We start from the raw sequence: 24553 nt of genomic DNA, 5'->3' as shown, positions 1-24553 counted from the left end.
TAAAATGATACAAGTAATCTACACTAATCTTAAAACAAGCATCATATTTCATAGTGAAATACTGAACACTTTCCCCTGAGTTCATTGAGGCCACTTTCACAACTTCTGTTCAACATCATTTGGCTGGTCCTATTTGGATTCCTGGTGTTGGACCTGGCAGTGTGGCAATATAGCAAGAAAAATTTTTTTAAATCAATAAAGATTATAAATGAAGAATATGAAGTCATTTTTCACAGTCTATATGATTGTCCAAGTAAAAACTCAAAGGAATTTGCAACGTAATTATTAGAATTAATAAGTGAATTTAGCAGAGTCGCTAGATACAAGGTCAGTATACAGAAATCAATGGTATTTTTAGGTACCAGCAACAAACACTAGGACATGAAATTTATAAAATACATCAATATAGTATAATCAGAAACATGAAATACCTAGGAATAAATCTAATACCTAATTAAACTAAGTAGGTAAACTATTTAGAAGTAAACTAAATAAGTAGGAATAAGTTAACAATATGTAAGTCCTCGATATGAAGAGTACGTGCAGCCTCATAGGTAAGTCCACAGTTGTGTGTGAGTGAGATTCAATAAGAATTACACAGATGCAACTACTTCTGAAGGTCTGGCTATTTGAGGGGATCGAATATAAATGGTGATCTAACTTGAACACATCCCTTGGTTCTAAGTGATGCTGCTATCAGAATAGGTCTGCTAGACGCCCTTAGGAGGAATTTGCTGCCATCTTGGTTATCAGTCATCAGGCCCTGAATACTAACTTCTACTAATTATGAGCTAGATGCCTAGGGGTGGTCTCTTGATCAGCAAGTTCCTTTTGTATTGACCTTTTGTGATTAGTAACTTGTGAATTGATTCCAAATTAAGTGTAGAACTCAAATAACTTGAGTTGACGTATAGCAGTTTTGAAAACAGTACAGTGAATGTTTGTGTATTACAGCCCTCTTTTCATATGCCTTAGATTACCTGTCCCTTTTTGGACTTACTGTGGAGTAGTGGTAGATGTCTATGTTCTTTTGGTGTGTTGAAGATATAGAAATTGATTATAATTGGTTTTAAGCTAAATTTGTCATCTTTGCAGAGTGCCTCATAGACCTTTCCTGAAAGCATCCTTACTTCCTGAAAATGAGAAGGTATTTCAGGCCCATGTTCTTTCATTCTATTCCAAAATCGCATGCCAGTCACTTTACATTAGACTAAGGAACCAAAATCTGGCAATTAAAGATGTAGATTTAATTGCCTATGTGATTGATCCCTTGTGCGCTCTGGGTAATACAAAGTATTTTTTTGTCTATTTTAGGGAAAGTGAGCTCACAATGTTGCAATTTTATTTTATCAATCTTTAAAAGAATTCTAGTTTGAAATGGGTTTCTAAATTGTCTATTACTGTAATTTCACTGATCCTACAATGCACACTGGTCTTTACTTTACCATGTATGAAACCATATGTACTTTACAATTGCTGGCATGGCAGAGTTTAATTAAAAGTATGTTTCTTTCTTAAAAATACATAAAATAATGTTGTATCTTGATATTGATGGCATAATTGATTCAGTGCATATAGATTCTCCTCCCACCTTTGCCATATTATGGTGAGTTTCGTCCCACCAAGTTATATGTGTAATTTGTAATGTGAGCCAAAGTGATATCACCACCAGGCTGTATTTGCAGTACTTACCAATTCTGCTCAAGGTCAAGGTATGACCTTCCTTATTGCCTGTAGTTCTAGGATCCTGTAAGCCATCGAAAAAATACTAGACCAGTTCCCTATGCAGCCTTTGTATATATGGGGTCTGTGAATGAAGTACAGCTCTTGTCCCTTAATGGTGAGCTTGCCATCCCTGATGAAATGAAACTTGTTCTCAGGTAAATATTTAAGATCAAGTAGTCCTTTTAACAGGAAACCAAATTCTAATCTTGCATTAATGTAATATTTCTCAGTTAGTGATTCATAGACCTTTCCTATTATATTATGAATATTTGCATCAAATAGAACCAGTTAGTCAAAGTTCTGTTTTTTTGCTCCTTAGACTTACTGTTTACAACTACAATAAACCAGAGTAACTAATACACTTTTCCTCAAACCTTCTACAATTTAAAGTATTCACCCAAGTTCTGTCTTTGCTATCCTCATTCATATTCCACGTATTTTACTGTAAGAAACTATGTCCTTTTTCTTTAAGTAAAAACACGTCACATGTGTGACAAAAATGTCACATATTTTTGTCACTTTTGTTTCTAGTTTAGAATCAACCATCCATATTAATTGCAACTTTTATCATAAGCTTCTATTTCATAGAGAAAACTTGGAGGTGGATAATTGAGCATAACAGGCTGTCTGTCATATGCAAGCAATGAAGCAGCCTAGCAAGATACACAGCACACATAATAAAACATCCTACAAACAACCCAATCAAAAAATTGGGCAGAAGATCTAAATAGACATTTCTCCAAAGAAGACATACAGATGGCCAAAAAGCACATGAAAAGATGCTCAGCATCACTAATTATTAGAGAAATGCAAATCAAAACTACAATGAAGTATCACATCATACCTGTCAGAATGGCCATCATCAAAAAGTCTACAAACAATAAATGCTGGAGAGGGTATGGAGAAAAGGGAACCCTCTTACACCACTGGTGGAAATGTAAATTGGTGCAACCACTGTGGAGAACATTATGGAGGCTCCTGAAAAACTAAACGTAGAACTACATAAGATCTAGCAATTCCAGTCCTGGGCATCTATCCAGAGAAAACTCTAATTCAAAAAGATACATGCACCCTGATGTCATAGCAGCACTATTACAACAGCCAAGACATGGAAACAGCCTAAGTGTCCATTGACAGATTAATGGATAAAGATGTGGTACATATATACAATACAATGTTACTCAGCCATAAGAAAGAATGGAATAATTCCATTTGTGGCAACGTGGATGGACCTAGAGATTATCATACTTAAGTAAAGGAAGTCAGACAGAGAAAGACAAAAAGCATATAATATCACTCATGTGGAGTCTAACAAAAATGAGACAATTGAACTTATTTACAAAACAGAAATAGACTCACAGACTTAGAACACGTATGTATGGTTACCAAAGGGGAAAGGGGGGAGAGAGAAAAATTAGGAGTTTGGGATTAACGTATACACAGTAGTATATATATAAAATAGATAGGTAGCAAAGACTTACTGTATAGGACAGGAAACTATATTTAATATTTTGTAATACCCTGTGAGGGAAAAGAATATGAAAAAGAATATATGTGTCTATGACTGAATCACATTGCTGTGCACCTTAAACTAGCACAACATTGTAAATCAATTATAATTCAATTAAAATAATAAATAATAAAAAATAAAATAAAATGTCCTACACCCACTTCTGTAAAGTTTCAAAAATGAAGATAAACCTTTGCATCATCCAAAGGCAAAGCCACTGTATAATTAATTAATCACTCAGTTTATGTTTAAGCTGACACTCCAACCAACTTAGTAACTGTTGATATCAGAGTTTTTTGAGGTCAATTTAGTTATTATGTAATTTTACATTTTCACAATCTTAAATGTTACTGGAGAGATGTTAGCTTATCCAATAAGTAAAATCAATATTGGAAATATAGGAATTTCAGATTAACTAGGCTCTTCATAAGAAAACCAACCTAAATCTTATATAATAAATAAAATTCTGTGCTTGTCTTACATACCACACTGATAAAATCTGGAAGAAGACATAAAAGCTGTTTTTTTTTTAATTGAGATAAAATTCACATGCCATAAAATTCACCCTGTTCAACTGTACAGTTCACTGGCATTTTGTATTTTCACAATTAGTTGTGCAACCATCACCACTGTGTAATTCAAGAACATTTTTATCTTCCCCCCCAAAGAAACCTATAACCCTTAGCACCATGCCCCTCTCCTCTCCTGTAGCCCCTGGTGATCACTTATCTACATTTGTCTCTGGATTTGACATTTGATTCAAATGGAATCATACAGCCTTTGGTATCTGGCTTCTTTCATGTAGTATAATGTTTTCAACTTCATCCATGTTTGTAACATGAATCATTCCTTTTTATGGGTGACAGTACTCGTCATGTGGATAAAGCCCACTTTGTTTCCATTCATCAGTTGATGGACATTTGGGTTGTTTCCTCTTTTTAACTGTTATGAAAAATGCTGATCAGATCACTCCTATGTAAGTGTTTGCATGGATATATGTCTTCAATTCTCTTGCGTATGTACCTAGGAAAGAAATTACTGAGTAGTATGGCAACTCTAAGTTTAATTTAACTATGTTTATGTTTAACTAAACTGCCAAACTGTTTCCAAAGTGGCTACATTATTGCACACTCCCACAAGCAGTATTATGAAGAGTCCAATTTCTTCAGATTAGCATCAGTACTTGTTAGTGTCTCTTTGTTACTGTAGCTATCCTGTGCATACAAAGTGGCCTCTCGTGGTTTTCATAAAGCTTTTTAAGCCAAATTTATCAAACTAGTTTGATATGTCAAAGGATTCACTTTGATTGAGGATTTAGATTCTTATATTAAAATTCTTTGGGTTAGCAATTTCTTGAAAATGGATATTTCTTGAAAGACAAGCATATGCAAAGTATTAGAAGTTCAGTTACTTTTTTTCTCTGGGAATTCTTTAGTTAACTGTATGAGAATTATGTCTACATAGATCAATTAGAACAGGAGCTCTGTTCAATTAATATCTATCTGCCCAAACCACTATCCTAGGGTGCTCTGAGAGTAAGAGATTTTTATCACGAATTGGAAAGGCTATTTTTTTAAACAGGGAAGGAGAACTAGCAGTTTCTGTTTTATCACTTTGACATATACAGAAGTTGACACAGAAACCTAACCCCAGAATATAAAGGGCTGTTCTTTAGTGTGGACAAGACATTTTCTTGAATGATGTGAGCTTTTAGTAACATGCAAACAAACAGACATGCAAAAACACAAACAAACCAGATTTTCTGTCATCTGCCACCCAGCTCTCAATACATCCCTGAGGTCTGCCATCTGACAGATTTCATTCATAGATGTATTGTGAAGAGCCAAATTTACCAAGGACCAGAACCAGCAGCAAACCAAACAAAACCAGAGTCAAAAAAAGAAAAAGAAAACAGAGAAACAGAGACTGAAAGTAATATTCTGTTGCCTCTTGATATTAAATCCAGGAGCCAGGAAGAGGCATCCTTGGGCTCAGAGCCTTCATGGGGTGTCCTGCTCAAAGGTCCAGCAGAAGACCATCTGGGCATTTTGTTGGGACCTCCAATATTCTCAAAATGTAATTTTCAAACTTAACACCTTATTGCCAGAAAAATAGGATATTTCAAATTTTTAACTCATCAGTGAGAAAACTGACAGGATGACAAACTGGTTCCTAAGACGACGTACTTATAAACACACATATATAGTCACTGAAAAAAAAAAAAGGGAATGCTGAAACTTTATTCAGTTCAGTTCAAAACTGGATAATGTTCTCTAGGTCAATAAAACCCTAACCTTTGGGGCTACCCTCACTACTAAGGAGTGGTTATTTGGGCCTTATCAGTTATCTTCAAGTTAATATCTAACTTTTACAGAGTTGTAAAATTTTTGGATCAAATTATTATGAGTAAATAGTAAAAAGTAAGTCAAAAAAATGTTCCATTCTCCTAGAAAGTCAAATGTCCTTAGGCCCTTAGGGAGCTTATTATGTAATCTTTAAACATGGCGTTAACAGGTAAGGCAATTTTTTTCTTAATCTCAATTCCAAGTTTAGATTGTTTTTCCTTCTTCTTAACAGAAACGAGGCAGTTATTACTCTGAGCAACTGGGTGATTGGAGTGTGTTTAATGTGATACGAAGATTAGAGAAGGAGCAGTTTTTCCCTTGGGTTGAATGCATTTTTGAGAGCCTTACCAGATAAACCCAAGCAGTTCACAAGGAGATACATAAATCTAGAGTTGAGGGCTGAGACAAGGTGGAGAAAAGCCCTGGGATTCGGCAGCACATAGAATGTAAAGCTCAGGACCAGGTGACGCATCAAGGGAGCAGATCTCATGTGGGGAATAGAGGTCAGGGTTGGGGAGGCTGAAGAACTCCAGTGTTTAGTGGTGAAACAGAACAAAGGTCCTGCCAGGAGGCACTGGGTGGGAGAATCTGTGAGAACATAGTGCCTCAAGGTCAAAAGCATCAAGTGCTTTGTCACATGTGTGACGTATTGAGAGGTCAAGAGGATAAGGACTGAGAAATGACAGGATTTTGCTCAGAGGACTCATTGGTGACTTTGACGAATGGAAAAGGCGATTTGGGGGAGGTGGCAGGGTCAAAGCCCCATTATGATTAGTCCAGAAGAGAACAGAGGAGGTACAAACAACTCATGTTTTTCAGCAAAAAGGAAGTAGTTAGGAGAGAGGATATCAAAGAAGAAAGGTGGGGTTTTTGTTTGGTCTTTAAAGATGGATTATATCACAGTCTATTTGTGTAGTGAGGAATCAGTTTTTTAACTTCATCAATTCACTCAGCAATGGGAGGGACACTGCAAAGATTTAATGATGCGTAAGGTGTGTGCTGGTATAAACTCTCTGAATCTTAACGTTAACTGTTATAAAATATAAAACAGAGGACTTGGAGGCGGCAGTCATGACTCTGGAGAGAACCTGAAAAGCTTTATAGGACAGAAAGCCTTACAGTGAATCTTAAAGGATTCAGGCACATCTAAATGACAGAAATAGTCTTCCAGGCAATGGAAGCAGAACTAATAAAAGGCTAAGAAATAGGAGAATAGAAATATATTTGTGCAAAGACTGTGATCTTCACATTAATGTAATTAATCTGGCTGGTTAAACACCCCCCCGCCAACCTCTCCCCTCAATTTGGTAACAGAAGAATTGAAAACACCCTAACATGTTCCACTTAAAATACGGTGTTCTAGATTCTACAGGAAGCTATGCGCAACCCTCAGATCATGTAATAATGCTTTTGAGCTTCTCAACAAAATATTTTATTTTTTGAGGAAAAACTGTATCTTGCTTATTCACAAAATTACTTTTAACATAATTTCTTAATCTGCCCCCCAAGATGATAATCATTTACTCTACAGATTGCTCTTTTTCAGAATTTTTGTTTGTTGATATTGTGGAACATTTCATTGCTGTAATTAAATATCCATGAAAAAATTTTTGAAACTTCCTAGCTCATCTTGAATACATTTCATAATAGAACTAGCATAGAAAACATTTCCCTGTTATTTTGAAGTTCTCTATAACCTAAACAACACTGTCTAAAATTTCACAGTAGTATTTTGTGTGTGTGCAGTGATTTTTAAAATACAAATTGAGAGTTGTGAGGCAATTCTATTTTCATGGGAATATTGTGTAGAAAAAGAGTACGTGTTAGTTTATCCACACTTTACTGGAAAGGTGAAAACAAATCACCAGAAGAGAGGTTTTCAATAACCACTGTGGGGAGTGTGCTAAGGAGACTGATCAGAGATGAAAAACTATGGATTTCTCAGCCCCAGGTGTTTGATTGAAGACAGACATGATGATGGTGAAATTGACCAAATCCTTTTGGTTCTGTATATGCTTCAGCAGAATTGTGCACGTAAAGTAGTAGAAAAATCAGGTACTAAGAGTAGATTTAAGGAGGGTGGTAGAGTTAGGAAACGCATTCAAAGAAATTGGTGAGGACACGAAAGAAATTAATTGTAATATTTATCCAGAAAAAAAGTCCACCAGAGTTGGGAATATAAACCCCACAGGAATCAGTGTTGAATCGATCATAGGTAAAACTGTCATCATTAATGTTAGGAAAAAGACTGCATAAAATGCATAGCAAAGTTACCAGATTTGCAAATGGCTTTAAAAGCTTTTGAGTTAACAAAAAGATGACTAGAATAAATCCAAAGAATATGAATACTTTATTATTGTCAGGTGAATATTAATGTGGACCTATTAAAGAAACACAGCTAGGGATGAAACATTCCAAATTATTCCTGTCAAAGCAGGTCTCAGTTTCTGTTCACTGTCCCTGAAGAGATGCTGAGGTCCAAACAGTCCTCTGTTTTCCATGGACCCTGAGCCCCCACACCAATTTTCCTTTCTACTGAAACAGTGTGTACGTGGCCACAAACATGTTACGTGATCCCAAGACTTTCTGTTTTATCTTTTCTAATCATATTAGGGTTTATTCTGATTTGCGTATGAAATGTCATCTCTTAAAGATGCTATATTCGATGATATATTTCGTATTTCCAAACAAGAAATAGAAAATCAAGATGGTGGTGAAGGTCATGTAAGCCAGTTTTTACAAGTATTTTAAGGACATAAAATTAAGAGGGTCATTTCAGAGATATCAAACCACATCTGTATTGGACCAAAAAGGAGATAGTCTAGGTGGATAATAACTGCAGAGGCGGCGCAATCAAAAAGACTGGAAGAATCCTACCATCCCTGGCCCCCTCCCCTCTCGCCTGCCCTACCTGTAAGTCCAACTCACAGACACACATTTACTTTGGCAAATAGAGAGAATATTTTCCCTCCACCTTCTACGGTGCCTGAAATTTTCACCAGTAATTTATTCATTTGGAAGAGAAGTACAATGATCTATTCAGATAAACTGATGCAATCTTAGAACATAAACAAGTAAGTTTTGCAGAAAAGAGCACCAAAAAAAGGAACATCTGGACCAAGAGCCTGTGAGTTTGAAGAGTTGAAAGATGGAAATGAGAGGAAACTGGAGTGGAGGAGACAGAGCAGGAGGGGTGAGGAAAGAGGAGGGAGATGCAGGGGTTTTGCCTCATTAGCAGCGTTTCCTAGACTCCTTCAGCCTCAGGTAGCAAAAGAGATGCCTCTTAGTTGGAATCCCAAAGAGAAACCAGAGCAAACACTGTTTTCATCTTTTAAACTTTGTCATGTGGCAAATTCAGAGTATTCATTTTGTGAAGCTCTTTATTGGAGTATAATTGCTTTACAGAGTGAGTATCCATTGTTAACAATATTTTTTTCTCAGGAATGTATATGAACTTTTCTCACTGCCTGAAATGCTTTAGCTTTTCTCTGAAAGTAACAGAGGAGTTATTTACAAAATTGGTCAATAACACTTACCTCCCCATCTGTAGCATCGGTGGCATTTCTTTTAACCATCTTCAAAGAGTTTATAGATGACGCTGCCTTGAAATGCTGTTGTTTCAAGGCACACCTGGTGTATATTTGGGGGTGGTGATGTGACCCTAGGGTATTCATAGCTGTGGGACTACTACTCAACTGGCTTTTCCCCCTAAAATGTTGCCTGGATTATTTCAAAATAAGTTAGATTTGAAGTTTCAATTATGCTGACCTGTAATTTATGGATGTATATATGTTTTTACTTTGTAAATATAGTTCATTTACCCCTAAAATGCAAGGCAGACGGATGGGGACGTCAGGAAGAGCCATCACCAAGAGCACAAGTGTCAGTGGAGAGATGTATACACTGGAGCATAATGACGGCAGTCAGTCGGACACGGCTGTGGGCACCGTCGGAGCAGGTGGGAAGAAAAGGAGGTCCAGCCTCAGCGCCAAAGTGGTTGCCATAGTGTCTCGAAGGAGCAGAAGCACATCCCAACTAAGCCAAACAGGTGAGTGAAGTGAATTCAACTTACACATCTCAAGTTCTTGCCGAGGAGACAAAAGTCGACCTTCATGCTGTGGCTTGTGATGGGATGGTACAGGGTATGGATTCTTCTTTGCAAAGAATGTTTATCTCTCTGTTTCTGGAAACCTGTTCCATGTGTGGGTTAATTTTTTTTTTCTGTACAGCTGTCTAACAAGGTATCACTTGTCAATCCCTAAAGTGGTCAGATATTTTCTTTTAAGTGAAAAAAAAATTAAAGCCATGTTTACAAATATGCAAGGAAATGCAAAGAAGTGATAAAGAACCAAATTGATTGCAAGAAAAACCAAATGAAATGCAAGAAAAGCAACAGGATTCTCCTTTTCAAAATGTTCCATAATACAATTTCTTCTAATTGATGCTATCTCCGTATGGTTATAGAAAAGAAGGTCAGTTGTGCAACTTGAAATATAGTCTTCAAGGGACTGTGTGAATATAATAATTGAACTGTGATTGTTGTATTTTCAATGCAAGTAAAAAACCCAGCAGTTATTTTTACTTTAGAAAAATGGGTCAGTGGATTCATGCAAATAATAATATTTTAAAACGATTTTGAGTTTCAGATATTTTCTACGGCTTATAAATCTTAAAAGCTTTATATCCTCAAGGTATATAGAAAAAAGCAAACACAGAAGGGAGGATGGTTATTTATATATTGCAAAATATGAGAAACTGCCTAAAATTATATAACATTTGATCATACATGTTAGATCATTCATTACTAGGTTCAGCACTGAGGAAAACCAAAGGTAAGTGAAATATTGAACTGATTTCAATTGTCCGCACTTGTTTCTCCTGGAGTAATCTTAGTTCCATTTATTGTTCCCTAAAAGCAAAAGTCTTGTCACAAAATTTACTTAGACTAAAAAACTTTTATGAAATCCTTTTTATAGTTAACTTGGCATCCTGGAAAGTACATGTTTAAATCATGCGTTTTACTGGACAAAGTGACCAATAAATTAGAGGTAGGAAATTTTGAGCCATTCAAAAATTGAACTAGTGCACACAGCTGTTTATCAAACAGAGGTTTGTCTTTCTGAAAACCATAGGATTAGAATGGACCTTGATTAGCCTGCATTTCTGGTGGTACTTCCTCCGCCATCCCAGGGGATGAGCTGTTCATCTTGAAGGGGAATCTTTTGTCTCCTGGGGGTCAGCGTTCTTCCTTAGGAGTAGAAGATGGTTTTCATTTGTTTTGCTTGTCTTGCTTTTCACAGTGGTGCTTCTTGTTTGTAGTGTTAATGTAATAAATGACGCTTTCCAGTGTGGGGTGTGGATAGGCTTTCACCACCAGATGTCAGATTACTTTATCTCTTGGATGAAATGGAAATTCTCTCTGAAGTCCTTTTAGGGAACCAGGGTTTCCTGCAGGTTCAGAGATGGCTTATCTTCTTCCTCAGCCACCACAGTCTGTCTCTTCTCATTTTCTGCAGAGTTAGTTCCCTCTCTGTCATTTCCTGGTTGAGTAGAATTACATTTTCTTAAAACACAGCAATAATTAAACATAAGAACTATACCTGAGGCATAGCTTTGTAGGTAAGAGATTCAAATGTTTGTCATTGAAACACTCAGCCCCTTGCTTTATTAGTTTCAGTTTTATCCCAGCTATAGTCATTGCTCAATTTCAAATAATATGCACCTTCCCAAAATTTGCATTGTTAGTGACTTCCACAGAATACCTTACTTTCAGAGATCAGGTTGCAATGTGTAGGGGCAAAAATGATGACAGAGCCAAAAACACAAAATAGTTCTATTCCAAAGTGACTCAAGGAATGAACTTTGACTTGCTCTCTGGGGCTCGGTTTGCTGTTTAATGGGTGGATTGGACTGAACACCCTCTTCTGAACTTCCCAGCTATAAGAGTTAATGTTTCTCTTTCTGCATCATAATTGTACCTTTCATTTTATTTTTTTTATTATTTTTGTATTTTATTTATTTGGGGGGGGGGCGGGGAGCCTTCATTGCTGTGCACAGGCATTCTCTAATTACAGCGAGCGGGGGACTACTCTTCGTTGTGCTGTGCTGGTTTCTCATTGTGGTGGCTTCCCTTGTTATGGAGTATGGGCTCTAGGTGCACAAGCTTCAGTAGTTGTGGCATGCAGGCTCAGTGGTTGTGGCTCACAGGTTCTAGAGCACAGACTCAGTAGTTGTGGCACACGAGCTTAGTTGCTCCGCAGCATGTGGGATCTTCCCGGACCAGGGATCGAATCTGTGTCCCCTGCATTGGCAGGCAGATTCTAAACCACTGCACCACCAGGGAAGCCCCTCTACCTTTTATTTGATGACCTGCTTTCTCCTTCTTGATCTTCCCAAAGCAAGTGACCAATGGTGACAAACTTCAGTTATCACTGCTCTTTGTTTCAGTGCATGGCCTGGTTTTTCTCCCTCTTCCCTCTTCTACAACTGATTTTTTCCCCTTTATCAATGATTATATTTCTCTCTCCTATAAAGAGTCACCAACATTTAGAATTCTCATTCTAAGAAATCATTTTTTATTGCTTCAGCTTCTGCATATTATCATCAAATCTTTGTTTCCAGATTCATCCTCACCCAAGAAATATTCCTTAACTTTAATTTCCTATAAGAAAGCCTCTTGGATGGTGTACTTTAAACAAGCATAGCATTTCCACAAATCCCAGCCCTTCTTTTCAGTAATACCACAGTTTTTATAGTTACAAACCCTTAGAAGAGTTTTCTACTTTTTAAAATTCTCCCTAAACTCTCTCTTCCCCAGGCCCATCATCCCAGAGAAAACTATGTGATATTCCAATTTTAAGAAACACTCGTATAATTGATTTAAATGTCTTTAGTATGAAGTGAATCCATTAGTCTCTGATTGGTGAGGTTTTTCAGGGGGCCTTCTAAATGCACAGATAATTAAGACAGATTTTTAAAAATTTGTTTTATTAAAGTGTAGTTGATTTACAATATTGTGTTAATTTCTGCTGTACAGCAAAATGATTCAGTTATACATATATATACATATTCTTTTTCATATTCCTTTCCACTATGGTTTATCACAGGATATTGAATACAGTAGGTCCTTGTTGTTTATCCATCCTGTATATAATAGTTCGCGTCTGCTAATCCCAAACTCCCAGTCCTTCCCTCCCCATTGGCAACCACAGGTTGCCTTCTCTATGTCTGTGAGTCTGTTTCTACTTTGTAAATTAGTTCATTTGTATCATTTTTTCAGGTTCCACATATAAGCGATATCATATGATATGTCTTTCTCTGTCTGACTTACTTCACTTACTAGGATAATCTCTAGGTCCATCTGTGTTGCTGTAAATGGCATTATTTCATTCTTGTTAATGGCTGAGTAGTATTCAGTTGTGCATATATAGATAATGCACACACACATCTCTTCTTTATCCTTTTGTCTAATACAGATTTTATAATGGTATCAAGTAATCAAAGATGGGAAGAAGAAGACAACATTGCTTACCTATTAAAACAAGCTGGGTATTCTATAGAATAGAATATTGTGTTTAATGTAAAGGTTTACTTGTGGTTAATGTAAAAAAAGACTTTAAGAGCTTCTCTGGCAGTTATTACATAAATATATATGTGATATATAAATATATTAAACTTGCTTTGCTCTTATATGTAGTTTACTGTGCGCTTCAAAATATTCACTATGCTTTTCAATGATATATAATTATTTATGTAGAATATTTAAGTGTAAATAACATTAATATTTTAAAATCACCTTTACCACACTATTTATTCATAATGAAAGTAGGAATACATTTTTTCATATATTTTTTAACTAGGAGAGTGACATAAACAGGAGAGTTTCCCAAAATGCTACTGCTGGTAAATGGCTTCAGGCAATCAGGCACAGAACTCAAAACCTGTTCCGTCCACAGCAGCTGAGTTAGATGGAAAAGGGCGTGAGGTGTGGAGGGAAAGGGAAGTGTTAAGAAGCGGCTCCTGATCCAGGAGTGTCTTGGGATTGAAGGAAGCTCTGGGTGAACGCACGGCCAGGCTCTGGGACGTGAGGGAGGTTCCAGCTCATGTAGGTGTAGATGCCCAACCTGTATGGTGTGAGGTTTTCCTCACTATGAAGGAAAGCATTATTGAGAAGGCTCATCCCTACATACGTCCTCGTAATTACCTGCAAGTGAAAACAATTATGATAATAAGTATCATAAGAATGATAAGCATTCGTGTGTCTAAGTGACCAAAGCCAATATTTTCGCATTTCCAGAGCTTTTTCTCAGCACCCCTAAGTTATACATGACACGTGTGTGTATAACTTCACTCTATGATTGATCACAAAAGAATTTTGACTAGAACTTTTAGACTTTTTGAAGAAAACACCTATAAATATAAAAGTATCATCAGCTTTATAGGCTAGAAATTACTTCGTTTATCTTCTATTGTTGAATAACTGTATCTCCAGGACTATACTAAGAACAGTGGGTGTTTCAAAATTAGAAGTGTCACCCCCAATGGGAGGAAATCATTTGCGCTTGAAAGAAACAAGAACCAAAGAACTAAATAAGAAAAAATGTAAAGCAAATGCCAAACATAATAAAACCCAGTGCCATTTATGTGTGTTACAAAAGACAAAAGACAAATTGGTCAAAGGTCTAAACTTCCCAGGATAAGAACACATGCAGAACTGGTAGCTAATTGTAGCCTAACCATTTAATATAGTCATTATTATATTATTAACAGCTGATGATACTTTGTTAACTAGATTAATATTTTTTCCTGCATACTGGTGGGTTTGAGTGATTTGCATTGATTAAATTATGGAAAATGTTGCAGGATTGTGTTAAATAGAGTCAATTATCATGTACTAAGAACATACTAAAAAATAATTTCTGTGTTTCTTTAAGAGTAGATATTTTGTACCTTTCCAACATTTCCCACTATTCACATTTCTTTTCCCCTGTGCAAATCCTTTCCTTCAAGACCTGCTCAAAATCTTCTGTCATCCCCTGTTATTTCAAGATTTTCTAGTGTTTCTTTTTCCTCTGAATTCCTGTAGATCCTGACTTCACTGTCAACTTGCTGCAAACACAGACATTTTGGGGCCACTGCCATGAGCAAATTAATAAAGATATAATGGTTAAGGAAATATATCTCACATGGACACAGATAAACAAATAAAAAAATCCAATGACCTGAAAGTGACTCACAGGCCCTCTGAGTAGAGGAATCTGAGTCTATATACAAAAATACCTTCCAGCCACGTTACGTTTCTGGTATATTCTTCCTCAAACCCTATGTTACACCAGGGTGCGTGAAGCAGGGCCCAGGTCCCTACAGGCTCCACCAGGTCCTTCTGTCCACCTGATCTTGCACACTTAGCATCACCTGTTCTAGGGTTTAGGCATTTACAAGACTGAAGATTTCCTGCTGCCTTCCTGCTGCCCTGTTTTCCTGCAAAAATCCCTGAAGCAAGGAAGCATAAAATAATTTTGTGGAAATTATTAAGAGGCTAATAATTTTGTGAAAAGGATAAGGAAAAATAGTGGGAGAAAAACACAAATAGGTATTTCAATAAATTACCTAGCCTATGAACATAGTTTGGCTAAAGCAAAAGTGTGTGGAACGGCTGTAGTGGGAAATATGTTGAGGAAAAAAGGTTGGGGCCAGGTCTTAAAAGCCCTGTAAGGGACTCTGCTCACTCTTTGATGGAGAACTTTGAATTGAGAGACTAGGAGAAACCAAGCTGTGTTCCCAGAAACTTAAGTGGAAGAGAGATGTGCACAATCAGGGAGGAAGCAGAAAGGTCAGGTGAAGCTGCTGGATGAAATGAGAAGATGTGCATGGAGACGGAGCCGTGGAGAGGCACAGGGATGCGCCTATTCAGAGAAAGGGGGGCCTGAATGAAGAGAGGACAAGGTGAGATGCCCACATTCAGGAATAATTGGTGAGGGAAGGGGGTGGGTGGGGAGGCAGGGGCAGGATCCAGGAAAAGAGGGAGTGAGCAGAGAGGAGCAGAAACAGATCCAAGCGGGGAGAGGATTTCCCAGAGTGGCTGCTTAATCCCCAGAAAAACGGAAGAGGCCAGGGAGTGAGAACAGGCCACTGGATTTGGGGCCTGCATGGTTGCTCCTGACTTCAGTCTGCTTGGACCAGTGAGGAAGGACAGGCGTGCCTCAGTGTGGACTACTCACCGGGGGTGGAGCCCGATCCTCTCTGCATTCTGTCCTCATTCCAGCTGGGACCATTGTCTCATAGATTTGGGGTGGGGCCCTTGTCCTGGGTAGGATCCCAAGAGGGTGGGGCTGGAGGGTCTACAGTGGGATGGAGGGGGTCCGCCGCCACCCATTCAGATGGATGGGTCTGGAAAGATGGATAGACAAGCAATTATTATGAACTTTCCTTCAGAAAGCATGATGAAGAAAATAACTCAATGTGAACAGTCTGTCTTTCATTCATTCTACCAGCATTTATTAAGTATATTTCATGTATCAGACTCTGTAATTGAGGGAGTATTAGAAATAAATAAGGGGTATGTGTGTGTGTCTCAGAACAAAGGGAATCCGAGTGTTTTCCCAGGATGACATGTGGAAGGAGCACTTCTAGGTGAAGAGATGGAATGATGCAAAGAATCTTAAATGATGGAGCAAAATCCCAAAGAGCAAAGAAGTTAATTCAAGGACACAAGGTTATTCTTGGAGAGGGGGAAAGATGACTTTTTCCCTGAGTTTGACAGAAAAGAGGAACTGTTGCGATCCAAGAAATATTGCAGTGGGAGTCCTGAGAGCCGAGGGAGCTTGTGTCCAGGGCGAATGCAGATGGGGAGAGAGGGTGCGGGGTGAAGAGTGTGGTGAGACTTTCATTCATGCGGATTAAAGTATAGCTGAGCCACGCCTGCATTTCACCTGAATTTGGATGATGCAAAATCTCTGAAAGTAGCTTTAGAAACATCTGCCAGGATCAGCGTCACCCTTGCAGGTGTCTGGTTCATCTTGGCTGATCTTAGGTCCTTCAAGTCATCCCCTGAGTTTTTGCATCTCCAAGTCCTCCCAGGATTTCTGAGATCACTGCAAAGTCTTTGAGATCATGGGTTCTGAGATGAGATTTGGTTAGATCTAGACTCTTGTGCTCATGTTGGAAGTTCACCTGTCCTGGGCTGGCATCTGCTCACTTTGACTCTTTCCATTGTGAAATTTAGTCTCTTTGCAGAAAACGGAAGCCCTGCTTTTTCTCGTATCTATTGTTATTCCCCCTTCCCAAGGCAGAGAGCAGATCTTTTTCTTATTCTTGCTCAGAACATGGGTCTAAAACACATTTTTTTATTCCATTTTAATCATGGGAATGACACATTTCAGAAGGGCCATAGAGTGTTAAAAATACTTAGTCCATTATCCTAGAAGATTATATAGGCAAAAACGTAAGTATTCTTAAGAAGTTCTAGCTACACTTATGGATATTTGATTTCAAAATAGCTTAGTAAGAGTTAACGAATTCCCAAGGCATATCACTAACGTCTCAAGATGAAGTCATAGATCGAAGCTAACCAAAGTGCCCTTGTTCCACTGTCAAGAAAAGAATAACATATATAAAACTCTGACTTTATACCTAAATGGATGGTGCTTGAATAAGCTAATTCTCCCATGAGTTCAAGATATTACTTTAAAATTTACATTGTCCTTAGGCAATAACCACTCCAAGAAAATGTCCAAGTTATTAACTGTTATTAAATCCTCTTCTGCTGATCTTTTTTTCAGTTTTCTTCCTCAAAGTCACGCAGTTAAGGCAAGTTCTCACATAAAGCAAGCGAGCACCAGCTTGGATGGGGTACTTTATTTACCTTGAGAAAATGATTGTTTTAATTTGCCTTGTTTTTAATCTTTTCAACCAATCCAGTTTACCAAACTATTCTTTGTATTCTAAATCTAGTGCTTCTTGGAGCAGGCTCTCTGCCTGTTCCTTTGCACAAGTAATTATACAGCTGCAGGGAAGGGGGGCCTACGAGGGTCTTTTTGAACATTTTAAGAAAAGTTTTGTTGGCTCCACTGATTTTAACAACAGAACAAAACATTTTCACAAAGGATGGGCGCCCTCCCCCCCCGAAAAAAAGTTTCAGAAACTGAGAGCTACTGTGGATGAAAATCTTGCTGAAATCGAAATTCCTTGTCTGTGCCTCATTTATTTGATTCATTTAATAGCACAAGGAAAACATTCTGAGGAACATCATGTTTCATGTTCTTTGTTTCCTGAACGCACAATTGTGGTGCCAGAAATGATTCTCGAGTCTGCAAAACCATCAAATGAATGTAAGCACGGCTTCTTTTATTTACCATTGCTGTCTGACTTAGGAATTCACTACTGTTAATAGAGATTTAATGCAGCTAGAGTAACTCATCTGCTGAAGAGATGCCCTAATAAGGATTAGTATTTTCAAACATATGCCAGCTGCTCTATTTTTGCTCTTTTCCTTGCTCTGAACTATAAATTTTGAGTGTGGCTAATATGTAGATATACTTTTAGCTTGGCAGGGTGGAAAAAATATTTATTTGAGTGGAATTAATTTTGATAATTAATTTGGATTTTAAGATTTGGAGGAAGAAAGGAAACTCGTGTTTATTAAGTAATTTCAAAGAACTATACTAAGAATTCAAATAATTATATATGGTGATAATTCTTGTTAACTGTACTGAGATAATGTTTAAGCATGAGATCAATCTCAGAATGAGTGTTATGAAACACTTCAGGTAGCTCACATGTAATAAGAAATGTGTCTGATTTTTTTTTCCAGCAGAGGACCAATTTCAGTGCATCCTTATTTAATGTAGACTGGTTTTCAATAAACATTTTTTGGTTGATTTATTTTACTAATGATTTTCTTCAGAGCTTTAAAGACAGAAAAACAAAAAGAATTCCCATCAAACTCCCGCAATACCACCACTTATTGCAAATTCACTGCAAAATATTAGTATATTATTAGCTAATCTTTCATGCATTTTTTACTACTATTGATAAAATCATTAGTAATTGAAGCTACCAGCTGGTGTTTTAATTGCTTTGCATGTATTAATTTATCCAGTTCACAAAACGGAGCCATGAGACACCTTTATTATTGTCGATTTACAGGTTCCACGGCTTGTCTGAGGCCACACAACCCTTAGAAGTTCAAGTGGAACTTGTGTTTGTAACCACTTCACTGTAATCTCATTCAACTGCATGGACACATGGAGAGATACCTTTCTTAGGTAGCTCTTTAAAAACAGTCATAGGTTCATAATATTAGGTTGGCCAGAAAGTTCAGATTTTTCTGTAAGATGCTGCTTTTTTATTTTACAAAAACATTCATTAGGATGACCACTTTGGACATCAATGCAGAAGGCTTATCTGGGATGGATTTGTAGAAAGGTGGGTGAACATAAAAGGAATCACAATGCTTCGTATCCAGAGGTCAGTGGGGAGGGGTGTCAGTCATGAGAGTGTGGGATGTTGCTGTTTACTGAGGAAGCAGTTGCCGAGAAAGGATGTTATTTGTCACTTCTGTCCCGGTTGAGGTGGGAATAGTGGTTGGAAGGATTTAAAGGCAATTGGGAATCATCAGCATATAAATGGCAACTGGGGTCAGTGACTTTGCCTAGCAAGGAGATGCAGAATACAAGCAAAGATGATCTAGAAAACGGAAGAAAACAAAAAGTGGAAGCCCTTTTTGAGTCTCAGTTTCCCCAACTATGAAATGGAATAACAAACAGTACCGACCTCAGAAGACTGTTGTGAGGATTAGATGAACATTTATAATAACAGTTGAGCACAGGACCTGGCATATAGAAAGGGCTCAATAATAATAATTAGCAATTTTATTAATTCTGAGAAACCAAATAAAAGGCAGTAGGCAGAGAATAGGTGTCAGTGGCACTGATCATGGTGTGGTGAGGGGACTTGAACTCTTGAGTTCTTCTAATCAGTGCTTCTAAAGCTCCTCCTGGCAGGTCCCCCTCTGAGGACCCGGTGATGTTGTCAGCCCTGGCCTCAGGGAACACGCCCACCACACTGTACACACACTAGACAACTGCGGGCAGGCTCCCTGAGCTATCCCAGCCTCGTGGGCCTGACCTACAAGGCCTGCTGCAGGGCCTCTTCCCTCTGCCCTGTTACCCAGCCTTTTCTATACAAGGTCTGGGTTCAGCAACTCTGGCCCAAAGCCTCTTGTTTTTTAATGAGCCATGAGCTAAATGTGCTTTTTATTTTTTTTTAAGAACTTTTGTTGAGATACAGTTAACAGACAATAAACAGCATATATTTAGAGTGTACAATTTGGTATCCCAGTCTCCCAATTCATTCCCCCCCAACCCTCCCCGCTTTCCCCACTTGGTGTCCATGTGTTTGTTCTCTACACCTGTGTCTCTATTTCTGCCTTGCATTTCCTCTTTCATAGTTGTTAGCATTTGCCTTACGTATTGAGGTGCTCCTATATTGGGTGCATATATATTTATAATTGTTATCTCCTCTTCTTGGATAGATCCCTTGATCTTTATGTAATGTCCTTTCTTGTCTCTTGGAATATTTTTTATTTTAAAGTCTATTTTATCTGATATGACTATTGCTACTGCAGCTTTCTTTTGATTTCCATTTGAATGGAATATCTTTTTCCACTCCCTCACTTTCAGTATGTATGTGTCCCTAGGTCTGAAGTGGGTCTCTTGTAGACAGCATATATATGGGTGTTGATTTTGTATCCATTCAGCCAGTCTGTGTCTTCTGGTTGGTGCATTTAGTCCATTTACATTCAGGGTAATTATTGATATGTATGTTCCTATTACCATTTTCTTAATTGTTTTGTTTTTGTTTCTGTAGGTCCTTTTCTTCTCTTATGTTTCCCACTTAGAGAAGTTCCTTTAGCATTTGTTGTAGGACTGGTTTGGTGGTGCTGAATTCTCTTAGCTGTTGCTTGTCTGTAAAGCTTTTGATTTCTCCATCAAATCTGAATGAGATCCTTGCTGGGTAGAGTATTCTTGGATGTAGGTTCTTCCCTTTCATCACTTGAAATATATCATGCCTCTCCCTTCTGGCTTGCAGAGTTTCTGCTGAGAAATCAGCTGTTACCCTTATGGGAGTTCCCTTGTATGTTATTTGTCGTTTTTCCCTTGTTGCTTTTAATAACATTTCTCTGTCTTTAATTTTTGTCAATTTGACTACTATATGTCTTGGCATGTTTCTCCTTGGATTTATCCTGCCTGGAACTCTCTGCGCTTCCTGGACTTGGGTGGCTATTTCCTTTCCCATGTTCGGGAAGTTTTCAACTATAATTTCTTCCCATGTTTTCTCAGGTCCTTTCTTTCTCTCGTCTCCTCACGGGACCCCTATAATGCGAATGCTGGTACGTTTAACATTGTCCCAAAGGTCTCTTAGGCTGTCTTGAGTTCTTTTCATTCTTTTTTCTTTATTCTTTTCTGCATCAGTGATTATCACCATTCTGTCTTCCAGGTCACTTATTCGCCCTTCTGCCTTGGTTAATCTGCTATTGGTTCCTTCTAGTGTATTTTTCATTTCAGTTATTGTGTTGCATATCTCTGTTTGTTTGTTCTTTAATTCTTCTAGGTCTTTGGTAAACTTTTCGATCTTTGCATCCAGTCTTTTTTCAAAGTCCTGGATCATCTTCACTATCATTATTCTGAATTCTTTTTCTGTAAGGGTGCCTATCTCCTCTTCATTTAGTTGTTTTTCTGGGGCTTTATCCTGTCCCTTCATCTGGTACAAAGTCCTCTGCTTTTTCATTTACTCTGTGTTTCTGTGGCTGTGGTTTTCAGTTCCACAAGACAAAATACTGCTGATACTGCTGTCTGCCCTCTTGTGGAGGAAGCTATCTAGGAGCCTCCTGTGTACTTCCTGATAGGAGGGACTGATGGTGGGTAGGGCTGGGTGGGCGGAGCTCAGTAAAGCTTTAATCCGATTTGGTGGGTAGAGCTCAGTAAAACTTTAATCCGCTTTTCTGCTAATGTATGGGGCTGTGTTCACACCTTGTTGGTTGTTTGGCCTGAGGCCACCTAGTGCTGGAGCCCACAGGCTCTTTGGTGGGGCTGATGGTGGACTCTGGGAGGGCTCATGCCAATAACCACTTCCCAAAACCCCTGCTGCCAGTGCCCCTGCATCCTCAGTGAGCCACAGCTGCCCCCCCCCACTTCTGCAGGCAACCCTCCAACACCAGCAGGTAGGTCTGGTTCAGTCTCCTATGGGGTCACTGCTCCTTCCCCTTGGGTCCTGGTGAGCACACTTTTTTGTGTGCCCTCCAAGAGTGGAGTCTCTGTTTCCACCAGTCCTGTGGAGATCCTGCAATCAAATCCTGCTGGCTTTCAAAGTCTGATTCTCTGGGGATTCCTCCTCCCGTTGCTGGACTCCCAGGTTGGGAAGCCTGATGTGGGGCTCAGAACCCTTGCTTTAGTGGGTAGACTTTTGCAATATAACTGTTCTCCAGTTTGTGAGTCACCCACCCAGCATTTATGGGATTTGATTTTAACATGATTGTGCCCCTCCTACCATCTCATTGCAGCTTCTCCTTTGTCTCTGGATGTGGGGTGTCTTTTTTGGTGAGTTCCAGTGTCTTTCTGTCGCTGATTGTCGAGCATGCTTTTTATGATTTTTCAAACCATTGGGAAAAATCATGATATTTTCTGACCCATGAAAATGATTCAATGTTGGTGTCCATAAATACAGTTTTATTGAAATACAGCCAGGCCCATTCACCTATATGTGGTCCATGGTGGCTTTGTTGCTACAAAGGCAGAGACCAGACCATTTGGCCCGCACAGCCCACATATTAACTCTCTGATCATTTAAAGAGAAAGTTTTGTGACTTTTGTTCAGGCCTGAGAATTTCATGCCTGCAGTGCAGAATGCAGATGTTTCTATTAGAGAACAGGGATCAGTCCTATAGGTCCCTAAACACTGTCTCTTCATCTCAGAGGCAGGGCTTAATTTACACTACTACCATGAGTTTGATTTTTTCCCTTATAAAGCCTGTAGAGTTTACATTTATACCATGGACTCATCGATAACATCTCTCATTAGGCAAAATGACTCTCCAGAATGATGGTGTATCCTGTCTCCCCGCACCAAGGATAAGAATCTTCAGATCTTCAACTTTGCCCTAAAAATCGATCCCTGATGTAGCTGTTGACACAGAGTAGTGAAAGCACTTACCCTCAAAAGCACTTCATTTTCCCAGTTGGGAGCTCAGGGACTTTTTTATTTCACTGGTGATTACATGCCCAACATTTAGCACAAGGCCTGGACTGAGTACACAGAATTGTCTGGAGTAAATGAAACTTTGGAAAGAGTTTTCTTTGTTCTGTCTCTTTCCTCACAAGCTGCTGAGTCCCCCTCCTACACCAGTCTGAATTACACCCACCCAGTTTCCCCAAACTGTTCTTGCTACAAGGTCATGGAAAGTCCATAGACATGAATTTGATTTGGATAAAATGTAACTAACAGTATAGGTCACAGGTATTCTGCAGATATAAACCAAGGAGTTGTGTATAACAGAAAAATATTGGTAAAGGTATTTATTTTTTATTTGACACAAATAAATGATTCTCTCATGTGTCACTTCATTTCTGGCCATGCTCCAGCCAGACTCACCTTCCTTGGGTTCATGAAATATGCCTTAAAGCTTCCTCCTTTGCACCTTTACAGGAGCTGGAAAGTTATTTTTTAATTAATTTTTATTGGAGTATAGTTGATTTACAATGTTGTGTTGGTTTCTGTTGTACAGCAAAGTGAATCAGTTATACATGTGCATATATCCACTCATTTTTAGATTCTTTTCCCATGTAAATTATTACAGAGTATTGAGTAAAGTTCCCTGTGCTATACAGTAGGTCCTTATTAGTTATCTATTTTATATATAGTAGTGTGTATATGTCAGTCCCAATCTCCCAATGTATCCCTCCCCGCTTTCCGCCCCTGGTACCCATAAGTTTGTTTTCTACATCTGTGACTCTGTTTCTGTTTTGTAAATAAGTTCATTGGTACCAATTTTTCAGCCTGTCAAAATTCTCAGCATTCAAGCCCTACCCAAATCCCAACTTCCTATAGGGCTAGAAGTGATCTCTGAACTCCTGCAAGACTTTTTTGGTTCTCCTGTGTTGCTGTTTAAATACTTTCTGCCCCTTATGTGTCTGTGGAAGTCTCATCACAAAATAAAACTTCAGAGCTGCCCCAGTGCAGTAATCATGCAGCAGGGATGTTTTGCTCTCACACAACCTCCTGCCTTTAATGCAGGAGGATCTTGGTAGACGTTTATTGGATGGACGTGATACTTTCTCAGCCAGAACATCATGTTCAGATGGTGACTAATGGATCCTTTAACATTGCAACCTGCCATTTTCAGTGGGTAAATTTCAAACGCAATTTTTCCTCTTTGTTGGGTTTTGTTATTTTTAGAAAATCCATACATCTTTTTTTAATAAATAGAAGTGCTTTTTCTATTATTTTTCTACCTCCCTTCCCCTTTCTTTCTTTTCTTGGCTTGTACATCACTTCAGAAGCACCTGGACATTGATCTGCATACATTTTACTGGGCAATTCCACATTTTTACTTTTAAGTTTTAGCCCTTCTATAAACAACAATAGATAATTATCATTTGAAGGTTTTGAGACAGTGAATGAATTGTTGTGATAGTAACTTCTTTACTGTAAAAGTCAAATAAAGTAGCATTTTATTAGAAAATTACTGAGGGACAGAAATTTGCATTGATAATTTGTAATGATGCTACAGTTTTCAACACCCCCTTGTGTATATCACTTCATTTAATAAAGGTCTGCCTATTAACCTTGTGAAAATACTTAGGTGAGAAATACAAAAATGTCCAATTTTTTTAGAAATCTATTGGGGATGGAAACAGAGGATCCTTCTGCATAATTGACCTACCATAACTACTTTGCAGGTCAGCTAGTGAATTCC

The 24553-nt window shown here is 38.3% G+C and overlaps 1 protein-coding gene across 50 annotated transcripts in view; it reads left to right on the top strand.

Annotated features, from left to right (window-relative positions):
* The window catches only part of RIMS1 (regulating synaptic membrane exocytosis 1), a 480485-nt gene that overhangs the window by 405808 nt on the left and 50124 nt on the right, over positions 1 to 24553 (top strand). For 28 of the 50 annotated variants that reach the window (XM_057738946.1, XM_057738945.1, XM_057738947.1 and 25 more), the window contains one exon: positions 9393 to 9628. The exons of 17 other annotated variants lie outside the window; for them this stretch is intronic. In XM_057738946.1, the coding sequence (XP_057594929.1) occupies positions 9393 to 9628 (236 nt within the window). The remainder of the gene's footprint in view (positions 1 to 9392; positions 9629 to 24553) is intronic. 5 more of the 50 variants (XM_057738980.1, XM_057738971.1, XM_057738956.1 and 2 more) reach the window with 1 other exon arrangement.

The sequence above is a fragment of the Hippopotamus amphibius genome, chromosome 6 (genome assembly GCF_030028045.1).
Source record: "Hippopotamus amphibius kiboko isolate mHipAmp2 chromosome 6, mHipAmp2.hap2, whole genome shotgun sequence".
NCBI lineage: Eukaryota > Metazoa > Chordata > Mammalia > Artiodactyla > Hippopotamidae > Hippopotamus > Hippopotamus amphibius.
Note: the sequence above shows the minus strand (reverse complement) of the source record. Positions and strands in the feature narration are given on the sequence as shown.